Source organism: Mobula birostris, chromosome 11 (assembly GCF_030028105.1).
Source record: "Mobula birostris isolate sMobBir1 chromosome 11, sMobBir1.hap1, whole genome shotgun sequence".
NCBI classification, from domain to species: Eukaryota; Metazoa; Chordata; class Chondrichthyes; order Myliobatiformes; family Myliobatidae; genus Mobula; species Mobula birostris.
The window spans coordinates 89,820,219-89,836,995 of NC_092380.1; the positions used below are offsets into that span (position 1 = coordinate 89,820,219).

Consider the following 16,777-nt stretch of genomic DNA (forward strand, 5'->3'; position numbering starts at 1 on the left):
ATTTGAAATAAATTGTGAACTCTTGAGTCTAGCTAAATATTATTTTGTCTTTTGCAGGCTTAATGTTAAAGCTTTCATCAGTCATGTGAAAACTGCTTTGGCTGCAACAAATCCTGTGAGTAAAACTATGTTCATGATCTGTTTGTGTATATTGAAGTGTTTTCTAAATTTTGTTTTTGATTCATTTCTGCAGGCTGTACGAACATCAGCCATCACTTTGTTGGGTGTAATGTATTTGTACATGGGTGCTCCTTTACGAATGTTTTTTGAAGATGAAAAACCCGCATTGCTATCTCAAATTGATGCAGAGTTTGAGAAGGTAAAACGAAAATCCGTCTTTAATTCACTGTACTGATGTGCCTTGTGAACTTCCTAAAGCTAGTCAATATTTGCAGTGTACCAAGTTATCACCGCGTTACTAACAGTAAGGTTTAGGCAGTTTTATTTGGATAATTAAGCTAGCTGTTTAACAGTAGTATTTTAGCTACAACAAAAAATAATTTTTAAAAGAAAATCAGATCTCAATGAGCATATAAATCCTGTTTTTACAGATGCAAGGACAAACTCCTCCTGCTCCCATTAGAAGAGTGGGTAAGGATGATGATGATGAAGAGGAAGCAACTGAAGAACAAGATGATGAGGAGAATGGAAATGTGCAAGATCTCTTACCAAGAACAGACATAGGGTAAGTTCCCCCAATTGTAAATTTAGTCATACTCCATTGTCTTACCAAGGCAAAATAATCATCATATGTCAAGTGTTTTTGAACAATGGGGAAAATTAGTAAGAAGACTACAGATTAATAAATAAGGTTAAATTTTCAACGTATTTTTGTCCAAGTGCACTTGTATATTGTGTAGTAAAAGCCAGAGTGTGTACTTTTATTAAGCTACCCACAAACTAAAAGGCATTTTTGTTGTGATAATGGATTTTGAGAGGATGACGATAATAATGGCATTATAATTGAACTTCTGTAATATATAGGGAGAAGATTACTTCAGACCTTGTGTCAAAATTGGGAGATAAAAATTGGAAAGTGAGAAAAGAAGGACTGGATGAATTGAGTACAATTCTAAATGAGGCTAAACTTATACAACCCAACATTGGAGAACTTCCTGGGGTATTGAAAGGACGGCTTAATGACTCAAATAAAATTCTGGTAAGTGGTTCACCAGTGGTGCAAATTTTATCTTGCCTGTTATATAAGTATATCTGATTATCTGATTTGAAATTTCAAAATTGCTACTTTGACTCTTGCACTGAGATTTTTGAATTAATCATATTTATTTTGTTTATTTTTCTGAAGGTTCAACAAACACTTACAATCTTACAACAGATGGCTACAGCTATGGGGCCAAATATTAGGCAGCATGTAAAAATACTGGGCATACCAATTATTTCTGTTCTAGGTGATAGCAGGGTAAGAATTTTAAGCATTTTAAAAATATGTACTAGTGACCCCTATTTAAAACCACAAATGTTTAGATTCTATTGTTAGTTGTTCAAGATCAATTAAGTCCATCATTTCAGATGAGGGTCCCAGCCCGAAACATCGGCTGTTTACTTTTTTCCATAATGCTGTCTGGCCTGCTGAATTATTCCAGCATTTTCTGTGTGTTGCATCATTTCAGAGTAGGGTATGCATCATCTTTGGTTCTGATGGACAAAACTCCATTGTTTTCAGTAGTTTTCTTTTTCTTGTCCTTCAAAATTCGTTCTTTCTTGGAAACTTCTATCCTCGTATACAGATCCCTTTTCAGATTACTTTGAACTTTGTTACAGAAATTTTAGACCAAAGCTTATTTACAGTAAATTTAATGGTTATTTGCATTTGTATCCTCACATAATCTCAATCCATCTAGCTTTTGAAATGAGTCAAAATGCTTGAGTTTGGTGAATGATTTTCCATCTGTACCAGGTATTTGCCTTTCTCCCTTTCAAGTTAACCTGACACCTTGTATTGATACAAAAGTAGACAGTTGGTTGATGAGCATCAGTATACTTCTTTCAGAATATAGACAGATTGTTTGAAGTGCATGTTTTGTGGAAGAGAAATTTAGCTATGCCGTTTGGTACTTTAAATTGAAGGGCTATTTATTTCATCTAGAATAATAATCGAGCAGCAGCTCTTGCAACTTTGAATTTGTGGGTTGAGAAGACCGGTATGAAAGAATGGCTGGATGGTGAAGACATCTCAGAGGAGTTGAAGAAGGAAAATCCTTATCTTAGGCAGGAGGCAAGTCCAGTCCAGCTGCAGTATTTGAAAATATTTTATTTGATCTGAATGCTTAAGTTTTGTTTACTGTTTAGTTGCTAGGTTGGCTGGCTGAGAAATTACCCACACTGCGATCAGTGCCCTCGGACCTCATGCTTTGTTTACCTCACCTGTACTCTTGCTTAGAAGACAGAAATGGAGATGTACGAAAGAAAGCCCAAGATGCACTGCCAACTTTCATGATGCATCTTGGCTATGAAAAAATGTATAAAGCTGCTGGCAAATTGAAGGTAATGCTCAATAATGTAGAATGTAAACTTCCATCAGTGATTGGAAGGTTTACCCAGAAGATTTAATCTAAATATTGAAATACCTGCCAACGTTTATCGAACTGAACTGATAATTATCTTTTCTATTGCTCATAAGCAGACAACACATAGATGTCATCATCCAGCAGAATGTGCATTGATGGCGTCACCACCTGTCAGGTTTCTAAGGGTGACATTTGTTTTTTAAAGCATAAAAACATTATGCACAGATACTCTTGTGCTTAATTTCTATAAATGCAGGAATTTTCCACCATTGTGGTATGGAGCCCATAGCAGAATGAGCCATCCCTTTGGTTCATTACCCCTTTCATTAAAAGCACCAGACTGAACAAAGCATTGTTTCATTAGTATAGACAAGGAAGGAAGAAATGGACCATTCTCCATTCAGGCAGGTTGGACTGAAATGTAGCATGTTCCATGTTGCAAATGACTGGAATATTCATCTTTGTCTGATCCTAATGCATGTAAAGCTTTGCCAATGTGATACTCAACCCTCAATCATTTACAACCTGCAGCTCAGCTCAGTACTTAAGAGTTTTAGCTGGTTCATTGTGTCACAAGGTATAATTCAGTTGGTGAAACGAATGCTTTTTTTCTTCACATCCCTCCCCACATGAATACAAGATTGTAGGCATTCATCATTCTGCAGTTGGCACAAGTTTAATGCTACCTTGTTTAAGCATTAAGTAAATCATTAATGAATGAATTAGTTTTTAAAAATACATCAAATGCTGAACTAGCAAAACACCTTTTGAGATTTGTATGCAAGAAGTTAGTGCCTTCATTTACTAAGCTCTGATCCAGAAAATCTCAAGTTATGCTGAAGAGACTAAAAGGTCATAAGCTATAAGAACAGAGTTAGGCCATTTGGCCCATTGAATCTGCTCTGCAGGGGAGACAAGAGGATGCAGATCTGGAATCTGCATCAAAAGAATAGTGTTGACCCAAAATGTCAGCTGTCCACTTCCCTTTGCGGATGTTGCCTGACCTGCTGAGTTCCTCTAGCAATTTTTTTTGCTTGAAGTAATTTATCATGTATAAATTACTTTTGGAATCATTGAATAGAAAGTTGTAGAAGATCGGTGATTTATGCAGACAATATTGCAATGAGTATTGTGGCACCAATTGAGCATTATTTGTGAGATCCAGTTATTTCATTTCTCAGCTGCAGATTAAATACAGGCGCTGTTGACATTTTAGAAGTGGGGTCGTGGGGTGGGGTTGGTTTGCCTTCACAATCTCCTGTAATGGAAACCACTCAGTCTTTGCATGTGTCAAGAAATGTAGGTTGTCTAAAAAAAAGTTTGCTTTTTCACCAGTTCCATGAGAACAATGTTTATTCTGTAGCATTTTGGTTTGTGACTTATTCTCTAAGGGTGAATAGGTTATTACCTCTAATCGCCCAAAATGCAGGAATCTCTATTGATGCGAAAGTTACCAAATGCCAGGAGTTGACAGCATTGGTGAATGTGATGTTCTGTTTAATTTCTCCTAATATATCACAAATTGCTTAAACTTGATGGTTATATAGAATTGATTAATAATCTATGGTAATAGAACTTGAATTGGTCAGTTCAATTAAGTCATGTAATTGAGATTCTGGAGGTGTGTGTTTTTCATAATAATTATAGCTATATATACTTTTTTTGCTTTTTACATAAGCCTGCCTCAAAAGACCAAGTGGTGGCAGCTCTTGAGAAGGCACAAGCCATTGTACCATCTAAGCCAACAGCACCAGCTAAGATGTCTTCAAAATCAAATGCAGCTGCAGCCAGGCCACCAAGTACAGGTAACATAATCCTTCCACTAAATGTGGGTTCTAAATTTAATCTATCCTACATTTCCAGTTTTGAAGTGTAAAAGGGTCCCTTGTAGATTTTATGCCCCATTTGCCTCTTAAGAATTTAAAATTTATTGTCCAGAGCAAGTTCACGAATGTTTCTGCACTTCCATTTATTAGAGGAAATGACAGATGTTTGTTGTGCCACCTCCAACTGGATTCCACCACCAAACACATCTTTCTTTCCCTCCCTCCACTCTTTCTCCCCCCCCCCCACTTTCTGCAGGAATCCCTTGTCCATTTGTCCCTCCTCACTGATCTCCCTCCTGGCACTTATCCCTGCAAGCAGAACAAGTAATTCACCTCCCCTTACACCACCTCCCTCACTACCATTCAGGGCCCCAAATAGTTCTTCCAGGTGAGGTGACACTTCACCTTTATGTCTGTTAGGGTCATCTTCTGTATCCGGTGCTTCTGGTGTGGTCTCCTGTATATCGGTGAGACCTGGCATAGTTTGGGAGACCATTTCGCCAACGACCTACGCTCTGTCCGCCAGAAAAACCGGAATCTCCCAGTGGCCGCCCATTTTAATTCCACTTCCCATTCTCATTCCATCGAAGCTGCCTGGCCTGCTGAGTTCCTCCAGCGTTTTGTGTGTTGCTCGAATTTCCAGCATCTGCAGATTTTCTTTTGTTATTTGTTGTGATAAATGGGATCTATCAGTATTTCAATGTCGTGTGATTTTTTTTTTATAGCAAATAAGTGTAATATTCCATTGTTCAGAGTCTACTTACTTTTGTTTGTTATTTGTTGTGATAAATGGGGTCTATCAGCATTTCAATGTCTTGTGATTTTTATAACAAATAAGTGTAATATTCCATTGTTCAGAGTCCATTACTTTGCAGTGTTTAACTTGTAAAGTGTTTCATTCATTACATGCCATGTCGTATGACATGGGCAATCATGGTCTTTCCGTGACTGTGATTGTTCTTGGCAAATGAGAGAAGTGGTTTGTTATTGCCTTCTGGACAATGTTTTTACAAGATAGGTGATTCCAGCCATTATCAATACTCAGAGATTGTCTATTTGGTGTCAGTGATCGCATAACTAGGACTTGAGATATGTACCACATGTTCATATGACCATCCAGCACCTGCTGCCATGGCTTCACGTGATCCTGATCTGGGTGGGTGGGGGAGATGAAGCAGGTGCTACACTTTGCCCAAGGGTGACCTGCAGGTTAGTGAAAAGAACAAGCGCTCTGCACCTAGTTAGGTAGAGATGTATCTCTACCCCACCACCGAGGATGGAGATGCCTTGGCTTTCTAATTTTTTTTTTGTTTGCCTCATTTATATTTGGAAACACTCAACTCATCTGAGTTTTGTAAGTAATTCAGCCTGAAGTATTGGGATGTTTCAGCTTTAGCTTCATTATCTCCGTGGGTCAGCAGCATGGCTCTTAAATGTTTGGCAAACTCATCATCAATATTGTGTGCTTTAAATTATTTCATTACCTGATTATGTTGCTTAAGTACTAAGCTAGCCTATTAAAATGTTTATTCCAAATTCTGTTTTTGTTGATAGCTTCAGCACGTGTGAACAGTGCCAGTACAAATGATGAGACAGATGCATTCAAATCTGATACTAAGAAAAGCAAAGCAGTTGGAGTTGCTTCCAAAGTCAAGGTATAAATCATTGGTTGGTGAAATTTGTGCAGTTATGGTTGCCCACCCATAAGAAGGATGTCGTTAAACTGGAAAGAGTGCAGAAAAGGTTGATGAGGATATTAGCAGATCTAGAGGGCTTGAGTTACTTAGGCTAGTACTTCTTTCCCGACAGCGTATGAACCTGTGGAGGGTATATAGAATCATGAGACACATAGCTAATGTGGATTGTCTCAATCTTTTCTCAGGCTCAGGAAGATTAAAACTAAAGAACATGAATTTAACGTGGGAGGGGAAAGATTTAGAAGAGACCTGAGGGTGCAGGTACAGTGCCTATCAAAGGTATTCTCTTCCTCTCTTCTCTCCCCCGCCCCCCCCCCCAGAAGTTACCATGTTTTATTGTTTTACAACATTGATACATTGATCACAGTGGATTTAATTTGGCTTTATTGACAATGATCAACAGAAAGAGACTCCTGTGTCTAAGTGAAAACAGATCTCTACAAAATGATCTAAATTAATTACAAATATAAAACACAAAATCAATTGCACAAGTATTCCCTTCCTTTAATGTGGCACACCAAATTATCATTGGTGCAGCCAGTAGTTTTTAGAAGTCACGTAATTAGTTAAATGGAGATCTGTTTTTGGAGACTGTGTGCAATAAAGGTGTTTCAATTGATAGTAGTAAAAATACCCCTGTATCTGGAAGGTCCAACTGCTGGTGGTCTGTACTGGCAAAAACTACACCATGAAGACAAAGGAACACTCCAAGCAACTCCACAAAAAGGTTATTGAAAAGCACAAGTCAAGAGCTGGATACAAGTAAATTTCCAAGTCACTGAATATCCCTTGGAGTACAGTTAAGTCAATCATTAAGAAATGAAAAGAATATGGCACAGCTATAAATCTGCCTAAGGCAGGGTGTCCTCAAGAACTGAGCGACTGTGCAAAAAGGGGACTAGTGAGGGAGGCCACCAAGAGACCTATGACAACTCTGGAGGAGTTACAAGCTTCAGTGGCTGAGAAGGGAGAGGCTGCACACACAACTGTTACCTGGATGCTTCTTTATGTTGCAGCTTTATGGGAGAGTGGCAAAGGTGGGGGGGGGGGGGAAGCTCGCATCAAATGTCTCGGCTAGAGTTTGCTAGAAGGCATGTGGGAGACTGAAGTCAGCTGGAAGAAGGTTCTATGGTCTAATAAAACCAAAATTGAGCTTTTTGTCCATTAGACTAAATGCTGTGTTTGGTGTAAGCCAAACATCACACATCATCAAAAACACCATCCCTACTGTGAAGCATGGTGGTGGCTGCATCATGCTGTGGGCATGCTTCACTACAGCAGGCCTGGAAGGCTTGTGAAAGGTAAAGGGTAAAATGAATGCAGCAGAATACAAGGAAATCTTGGAGCAAAACGTGATGCAGTCTGCAAAAGAACTGTATCTTGGGAGAAGGTTTGTTTTCCACCAAGACAATAACCCCAAGCATAAAGCCAAAGCTACACAGAAGTGGCGTAAAAACAACAAAGTTAATATCCTGTGGCCAAGTCAAAGTCCAGACCGAAATTCATTTGAGAATTTGTGGCTCGACTTGAAATGGGCTATTTACACAGGATGCAATCTGACAGAGCCTGAGCAGTTTTGTAAAGAAGAATGAGGAAAAATTGCAGTGTCCAGATGTGCAAAGCTGTTAGACCTATCCACACGGACTCGAGGCTGTAATTGCTGCCAAAGGTGCATCTACTAAATACTGACTTGAAGGGGTGAATAATTATGCAATAAATTATTTTGTGTTATATTTGTAATTAATTTAGATCACTTTGTAGAGATGTGTTTTCACCTTGACACGAGTCTTTTACTGTTGATCAGTGTCAAAGAAACCAAATTAAATCCACTGTGATTCAATGTTGTAAAACAAAATATGAAACATCCAAGAAGGGTGAATACCTTTTTATAGGTACTGTAAATTGACTCTGTTCCCAGAGAAAGCAGTAGAGTAGGTACAAGTACAGTGTTTCAAAGACATGGGGGTGGTGTTACTGGTTCAAGGATAGGCAAGATTTTAGACTGAGACCTGCTGTAGTATTGTTGGTTTCAAAAATCCTTTCTTTACTATTTTGAGGAAGAAATGTTTATCCAAAATATTTAAGTTGTTGAGTGGGTTGGTGCACTGCCTAACTCCATTACATTGATAGGTGCTTCTATTTTTGAGTGAGTGGGATATATTAGTTTTCTTACTAATTTTTACTTTTTCAGTCTGCACCCAATAAGAAAGTGCCAAGTAAGCCAAACCTTAAAGATGATGATGATAAATCTGGTCCTATTTTCATAATTGTTCCAAATGCAAAAGAGCAAAGAGTAAAGGATGAAAGGGCTTTAAAGGTAAGAGTTTTGGTTTGATTACTGATTTGAGTTGTCTGTTTGAATGCTTTGGAACTATCTTCCACATTTTTCAAACAAAATTGTAGTTTTATTTAAATGCATGTTTTATATTAGGTGTTGAAATGGAATTTCACAACTCCACGGGATGAATACTCAGAACAGTTGAAAACTCAAATGTCTAGCTGTGTGGCTAAGTGGTTACAAGATGAAATGTTTCACGCAGACTTTCATCATCACATTAAAGCTTTAACTGTTTTGCTTGAGGTAAGAAATTTAAAATTAGTTTTGTTTTGATGTTCTTAATGCATGTATATGAACTGTGATTATTTTGACAATGTCAATAGCTAGACCAAAAAAGAATAATAAACATAGTTTGAAGTATTTTGTACCTTGTTGAGTGCCAAATCTGTTTGCAGTAAGATTTTAAAGTAGCTGAAGAAAGGCAACCACTAGGATCTATAAACTAATTTTTATTTTCCTGTTTTAAGAATATTTAATGCATGTAAGTGTGCATAATTTTTGACTAACTCTAGAATGTGTTCATTTTCTTTTGATGGTACATAGCTGTTGAGTACTGAGATATCATCAGTAGTTTGGAATAGATTATTCTCAAAGCTTAACATCCATTTTTGGCAATCATGTGCGAAGCTGACTTTCCAAGTTACAATTTCATTTTAGTGTTAGGTAAGATGTGCTGTATTAGTATATCATGTGCTAATACAATATATTGAATTTGTATAACACTGGCTTGCATTTCTTCCATATTCAGAGTAATTTACATAGACTTCATTGGCCAAAGCAATACACGATTTGTTAAAGTAAACAGAATCCTTGGATACAATCATTTGTTTTAAATCCAAAGTGTTGCTTGTTAAAGGATTTGTTGCAGATGCTGGAAAACAAGCAGTTTGGGAATGCTCAGCAGATTGGATAGCGTCTCTGGAAAGAAACAGTCAATCTTCCTTAATTATGATTTGATCAGTAATGTTTATGCGGAGAAAGTCATTGGCGTAAACATCGACTCTTCTCTTTTCCTCTGCCTCATCTACTGAATGTTTTCTGAACTTTCTATTTTAACAGAACCAAGTTATCACTATCTTGAAGCTTATATGTTTTGATTTTGGTAGAAGGGCTATTTGCACAAATACTACCTGTTGGGTAACAGTAATATATAAATTATTCTGTGTAACTATACATTATTCAAAATTGTAATTTAACAATTACTAAAGAATATGATCATTCTTAAACTATTCTTGTTGCAAATTGTTTTGACATTGCTGTCATCTATTATATTTAGCAAATATGATTTCTTGATTTAAGCTTTATTCCATTCATTTCAACAAACTGATATAACATGTTAACAGGAAAACAAAATTGTATCATCTATTGAAATTATTATTTTCATTATTAGTGTGCATTAAATAGCAATATTTTCTGTGATCATTAATGAACTTGAATTCATAATATTGAGGCTAGGACAGTTGATATAATGGTTAAGTAAACAACACCTGCAGTATTTTAGCAGGATAAAAGTTATAGGTAAGTGAGTTTAACCAAACTGTCTGAAAACTTGAGTAAATCAAGCAATTGGTTGCTGCCCTTGCTAAATTGATTTGATAATAAATAGTATAGCACATGACCTAAATAAAATGGTACATTTATTGCCGAATTAGCTACAGACAGCAACAATATTGGAATATAAATTTGAGATGGAGAAGACGAAAGACTTAAGTTTATGGTCTCAATCTTCAACTATAATTAATTGTTTAAGGATTTAAATTCCATAACATGTAAAGCACATCTTCACCAAAAGTTACTTGTCAGTAATTGAGACAACTAAGAGCACTTTAAAATGAACTGTTCCTTATTTGATATCCATATTTTAGTTCATTATGAAAATACAGGAATCTCAGTGCTGTGCCAGGTAAGTTGATAGGAAAACCAAATATTAAGAGTTATCTTCTCCCTTGATAGCAACTTTGGAACATTCACATTTAACTTCATTTGCACTCGAGACTAATTGCTGTTCATTGCACATGAAAGCCAATAAAGTTGACCATTATTAATTTACCAATAGATTTTAGCTCAATAACATGGCTGTATTTAAACTTCATATGAAACTCGTATTCTTGCAGCATTTGGAAAATGAAATAGAAGGGACTGTTGCTTGCCTGGATCTCATTCTGAAGTGGGTGACCCTACGATTTTTTGATACCAACACAAGTGTGCTGATGAAAGTTCTTGAATACTTGAAGTTATTATTTACAGTGCTAAGCAAAGAAGATTATCATTTAACTGAAAATGAGGCAACTTCATTCATTCCGTACCTAATTAATAAGGTAAATTACTGGCAGTTTTTCAATGCAGTTAATCTATGAAGGGGAGTGACCAAAAATGAGTCAGTTCTTAATTTGGAACTAAATTTTTGAAGAGGGCAAGTTGCGATGCTACAGAGTTGACTATGTTTAAGGAGTGGAAGGATATGGGAAGTATGGAAGTATGCAACAACAATGTAATAAGTCCAGAAATGTCTTTGTAGTGCAATTACAGCAATATCTTAATTAGATTGGGTGTATTTGCATAAGTGGCTGTGGCTGGATTGGAGATTTTGGCTGCAAGCAGCCAGCTGAATCTGACCTGGTAAATTGAAGAAAGAGATTTGTTTTTCTGTATTAGATAGGATGTGGTCAGTAATAATGCAGTAAATAGTTGTGGGGTTAAAGAAAGGATTTGGAAAATATGCTTGTGTGGGTGATTTGTTAGAACAGCACTTGATTGGATAAAGGGGAGCAAATGTGCAAGTTTAACAAAGATGTAGAAGCTTCAGGATAGTCAATAATGGACAACTTCCATTATCTTTTTATAGATGGTTTTCATGAAAATCGCAGGATGGAGGAGTTGCAAGTTTTTAATTAGTCTTTATTTAGCCATTAATGAAAGAAACCAGTACTGGCTGTGGTTCTGTTTAATGAAATGGGCCATACTGTGGTTAGGAAACATCTTGAAAAAGGTGGAAAATTTTATTGAAGTACTAGATCTAATTGAAGTAATTAGAAATTGTCTTTTCAGGCTTTAAAGGATCTTTGACGAAGTATGTATCTCATGAACAGGTGCCCATGAGAACGTTGACAGTAGTGGCACATATATAAATTTTAAGAGTTAGTTTAGCAAAGTGTAATACTGGTTGGTTGTACTTCAGACTTAAAGGATCAGTGTTGATAAAATTTATGAATCTGAAAATAGTGGGATTTGATAACAGCTCTGAAATTAAGCAAAAATACAGTGAGTTAAAACAGTCAGTGAAAATATCAATAGAAATATTTGCAAGAAATTTACCCATATTTTGCTATGCTACTTGAAGATTTATAATGCATTACTTCAAAGAAAAGGAATGGTTAGGAATTTGCCTTAGGTGGATGGATTGGGACTATCTTAAAGAAACACTAACAAATGTAGGCTGTCTTCAACATTTAAAATGCAGAAGTAAGATTAATCTACTAGAGCAGTAATTTTTATTGAATAAATATTATTTTGTAGAACATTATTTATCTGTTTGTCAGTGTATCTTCTGGTCAACCTCTATGTTGGGAAGGGTTGGGTGCAAATAATAGGATTAGGGAGTGATGGGTTTCTGGAAACTTTTCAAAATACGATCTTAGTTCAGAATTTGGGGTTGTTCTCAAAGCAAGATGAAAATTAATATTTTCCTGTGGAAATATGTTAAGTTTTCAAATGACTTGGGGTTCTGTTTAAATGAACAGTCAGATGTTTATTGAAACTAAATATTTCATTGGGAAATCACCATCTTTTAACTTTGGACTTCAACATATGGAGTTGTGAATAGTTCATATTCTGATTTGTATAAATCTGCAGAGTGTGGAATTAATCTATAGGTAATTTATGCATTAGGTTGGAGAACCAAAAGATGTCATTCGGAAAGATGTTCGATCCATCCTGAATATGATGTGCAAAGTTTATCCAGCTAGTAAAATGTTTAGTTTAATTATGGAAGGACTGAAATCCAAAAACTCAAAGCAGAGAGCAGGCAAGTGTAATTATTGCACATTACTGTCTACTTTCATTTTTTGTAGCTTAAGACAGATCTTGGAGTGTGTCTATGCCAGCATTCCTATTTCTTAGTCTTGGTTGTTTGAGCAGCACCTCACCAATCAATTACAGTTCAAGTTCTTGTTGAGATTCATTAAATCATTGTGTAATTATAGCCACAAGGGTTGATTGTAAATGTGTAGAGTTCAGTAGTAAATACATGAAAGATAATTTTTTGTCTTTATTTTCAGAGTGCTTAGAAGAGCTGGGTGCATTAATTGAAGTTCATGATTTGAATGTTTGCCAGCCATCTCCAGCCAAAGCACTGAAAGAAATTGCATGTCAGATTGGAGACAGAGACACGTCAGTCCGTAATGCTGCCTTAAATACAGTGGTTACTGTCTACAACTTTTGTGGAGACCAAGTTTTTAAACTGATTGGGAATGTAAGTGTACTTTTGTCTGACGTTGCTGTGGTTAAATAGCTTGAACTGTAACAAGTGTAAATAGAAAAGTGTGAATGGTTGAAGTTTATATATGTGTGTGTATATGTAGTTGTTTTGAATCCTTATCTGGAAGGGTTGAAGGGCTATCTGGAACCTTTTTAAATGCTTCTACCACTTCCTTTCTGTCACTATTCTTTCACAGAATATGCTATAATTTACCTACTTTGAAACAAAAACAAGAAAGAAAAGACCTATAGACCTCTGAGTTAGCTTGACTTGAATCTGAATAAGCTTTAATGTCACTGGCATATGTTAAGTTTGTTTTGCAGCAGTGGTACATTGCAATACATAATAAAAACTAAAAATTGCAATATATACGTAAAAGAAAGAAAATTAAATAAATGGCATAAAAAGAAGGGTGAAATAGAGGTCGTGTTCATGGGTTCTTTGCCCATTCAGAAATCTGATGGCAGAGGGGAAGAAGCTGTGTTCATGAAACATTGTGTGTGTCTTTAGGCTCCTGTATCACCACCTTGATGATAGCAATGAGAAGAGGGCATGTCCTGGGTGGGGGTCCTTAATGATGGATACTCTCTTTCTGAGGCATTGCCTTTTGAAGGTATCTTGGTTGCTGGGGAGGCTAGTGCCTGTGATAGAGCTGGATGAGTTTACAACCTTCAGCAGCTTTTTCCAATCCTGTGCATTGGCACCTCCATACCAGGCAGAGATACATCCAGATAGGGTGCTGTTTGTGGTACATCTGTAGAAATTTGGAAGAGTGGTGACATACCAATTCTCCTCAATCTCCTAATGAAGTATAGCTACTGTTGTGCCGCCTTTGTAGTTGCATGGATATGTTGGACCCAGAGTTGATCCTCGGGTGTTGACACCCTGGAACTTGAAACTACTCACCTTTTCCACTGCTGTTCCCTCGATGAAGACTAGTGTGTTTTCCTTTGACTTCCCCTTCCTGAGTCCACAAAAAATTCTGTGCTTTTGCTGATGTTGAGTGTAAGGGTGTTGCTGCTTCACCACTCAACCAGCTGATTTATCTCACTCCTGTACGCCTATCAGCATCTGAAATTCTGCCAACAATAGTTATGTCATTGCCAAATTTAATTTATGAATGGGGTTTGAACTGCGCCTAGCCAAATAATTATAGGGCTAGAGGGTCTAGAGTATTGGGCTTAGCACACATCCTTGAGGTGCACCAATGTTGATGGTCACTGAAAAGATGTTATTTCTGATCTGCACAGACTGGTCTTCCGGTGATGAAGTCAAGGCTCCAGTTGTAGAGGGAGTTTTGGAGCTTGTTGATTAGGACCGAGGTATCAATATGTTCAATGTTGAGCTGACCAATAGATGTTGTTTTAAATTTATTTGTAGGATGTGGGTGTTATTGACTAGAGAAGTTTTAAAATCAACTATAGTGCTGAGGTCATATAAGCCAGATTGCAAAAAGATGGCAGACTCCATTATTTTTCAAAGGTGGCTAAGGTGGTGTTTTTAACAATAATCTGCAGGTTTTGTGGTGACTATGCCTGATTTTTTTTTTAAACTTGGATAATGGGCCAATAACTCTCCAGAACAGTCTTTCAGGGCTCTAGGAACTGAGTAATTACTCCAGTACTTTGCTGTAGTTCCACTCGTCCTCTGGTTTCTCTTGCTACATAGCTTTTGTTAGAATTCAGTGAGGGTAGGAATAGAAGGCAGATGAATGTATCACTGATCTCTTGCATGAGAGAGGGATTTATTTTCTTTGATCATTGGGGTGTCTTTTGGGAAAGATAATAGCCTGTGGAAGAGAGAGTGGTTTCTCTCACTGTCAGTTCAGATGCAACCAATATCTAGCAGGGGTACTTGCTGGAGCTACCTGACCAGAGTAGTAGTTTGACAGAAGGTGAGAAAGTTAAAGCAAGTCCAGCTGGCAGGACAATGAGTGAGGAGCAATGTATGGGCTAACACACACAAAGTACTGAAGGAACTCAGCAAGTTAGGCAGGGCTCAATTACATTTTTGATTTGCTGCAAGAAACCTGCCAGATCAAACAGAAATCTTGGGGTATGGAATAACAATTGTGCCATTAGAGTTATTACAGAAACATGTTTGAGGGATAGGCAGGACTGGCACTACAGTGTTGTCAGGTGTGAAGTATTGATGCTTTAAGTGTGATGGAGGTAAGAGAGGAAGGAGTTGCATTTTTGATTAGGAAGAACAGTGCCCTGGGACATTGTCTGTTGAGTCTCTGTGGAACTTGGAAATAAAGGGCTAAGTCATCTTTTGAGATTGTATTATTGAATATGCAATGGTCAGTGGGAATAACAAGATTAAGTATAAAGGAAGATTTCAAATAACTAGGAATAATTGGGTTATAGTAGTAGGATCACAAGAGGTAGACCCTGTGTCCAATAAAGTTTTACAAATATGTAGACGGCCCTACTAGAGGGGAGTAACATTTGACCTGCTGTTGGGAAGTGAGCTTGGGAAAGTTTCTGGGTAATTTCTAGTGTCAGATTAATATCTATTATCTTTAATGAAACAGTAGCTAGAAGCTTCTTTGTAACGAAGTTTGAACCCTGCCACAAAATGTTATGGCAGATAACCAAAACGTTAAGGAAACATGAGAAAATTCTGTGGTGACTTGTCATCTGCTCATCCCTCCACACTGATTTCCTCCTTTACCTGGGCACTCACCCCTTTAACTACAGTGTTAAACCTTCCCCTTGAGCACCTCCCTCACCCTAAACAGACCTTCCAGATGAGGCGGTATTTCATATGTAAATCCATTGGTATTATTGCCACAAGTGCAGGTCTATATCAGGGACATTAAGTGCAGATTAGAGGACTTCTTTGTCAATCACCTCCGCCCTGTCTGCTGGTGGCCAGCCATTTCAATTCCACTTCACATTTTCACACCAACATGTCTGTCATGGTCTCCTTCACAACCAGATCACAGTCAACGAAAATTGGGGGAACAACACTTCATATCCAACCTGGTAGCTTGAATGTAGAATTATCAAACTTCCTGTAACTACTGTCTCCCTGTCCCATTTCTACTATTTTCTTAGTTCTTTCTCATCACCATCACTGTCTTTCCCACTCCTTCCACTTTTTTTTCCCCTTCCCACCTGATTCTCTCCATGCTTAACCATCCTCCAGCTCTTTGTCACTTCCACCCGTCTCTTCCTGGTTTCTGACTTTATTCTCAGCCTCATCTGCCGATCACCTCACCTGGATCCACCTATTACTTGTTAGCTCTTGCTCAACCCCCTGCCTTCCACCTTTCTTTCAATCTAGATGAAGGTCTTAAACCAAACTGTGAACTGTCTATTTCCCTCCACTTGTGCTGCTTGTCCAACTGAATTCCTCTAGTGCTCTTTGTGGGGCAAAACAAACATTTCTAAGTGTTGGAGGCTTGAGCCTCTGGCACTGTTGGGGAAAGAGCTTGTACTGGATTGGAGTTACTGTCCTGAAGAATTGAGAATTTGATTGTAATTAGTGTATTAAACTTAAGCAGTTACATTTCTGAAAAAAGAAGCAAGAATTCAAGAGGGCAGAATTCATAATGTTGAATTTGGTTGCAAGTAGAAATTTATGGATAAGACCAGCAGTTTTGATGGTTGTGGTTGCAGTGTAACAGTGAGAACTAAATATTCTGTGACATGTCTGTTTCAGAAAATGGAGGAGAAATGGTGATGAATGTGACAAGCTTAGAAAATGGATATTAGTGAAATGAAAAGTCCTAGTATCGATTAACAAAATGGTATCCAGTAACGTAGAAGTTTGAATCTACATTGTCACTTCAAGCATCTTTTGACTTTAAAGGGAGACAGAAGCAAAGGTTCTTTAAAATTATCCCTGCAAGAACTTACTTTGTCCTTAGTTTGTGATAGGATTCTGATAGGCTGACTTGTATT

At 37.4% G+C, this 16,777-nt stretch overlaps 1 protein-coding gene across 4 annotated transcripts in view; it reads left to right on the top strand.

Annotated features, from left to right (window-relative positions):
- The window catches only part of ckap5 (cytoskeleton associated protein 5), a 97,690-nt gene that overhangs the window by 42,053 nt on the left and 38,860 nt on the right, over window positions 1-16,777 (top strand). For all 4 annotated transcript variants that reach the window (XM_072272690.1, XM_072272693.1, XM_072272691.1 and 1 more), the window contains exons 19-32: window positions 58-115; window positions 194-319; window positions 552-685; window positions 985-1,159; window positions 1,307-1,420; window positions 2,108-2,236; window positions 2,311-2,505; window positions 4,207-4,333; window positions 5,909-6,009; window positions 8,243-8,368; window positions 8,483-8,632; window positions 10,504-10,707; window positions 12,278-12,413; window positions 12,667-12,860. In XM_072272690.1, the coding sequence (XP_072128791.1) occupies window positions 58-115; window positions 194-319; window positions 552-685; window positions 985-1,159; window positions 1,307-1,420; window positions 2,108-2,236; window positions 2,311-2,505; window positions 4,207-4,333; window positions 5,909-6,009; window positions 8,243-8,368; window positions 8,483-8,632; window positions 10,504-10,707; window positions 12,278-12,413; window positions 12,667-12,860 (1,969 nt within the window). The remainder of the gene's footprint in view (window positions 1-57; window positions 116-193; window positions 320-551; window positions 686-984; window positions 1,160-1,306; window positions 1,421-2,107; window positions 2,237-2,310; window positions 2,506-4,206; window positions 4,334-5,908; window positions 6,010-8,242; window positions 8,369-8,482; window positions 8,633-10,503; window positions 10,708-12,277; window positions 12,414-12,666; window positions 12,861-16,777) is intronic.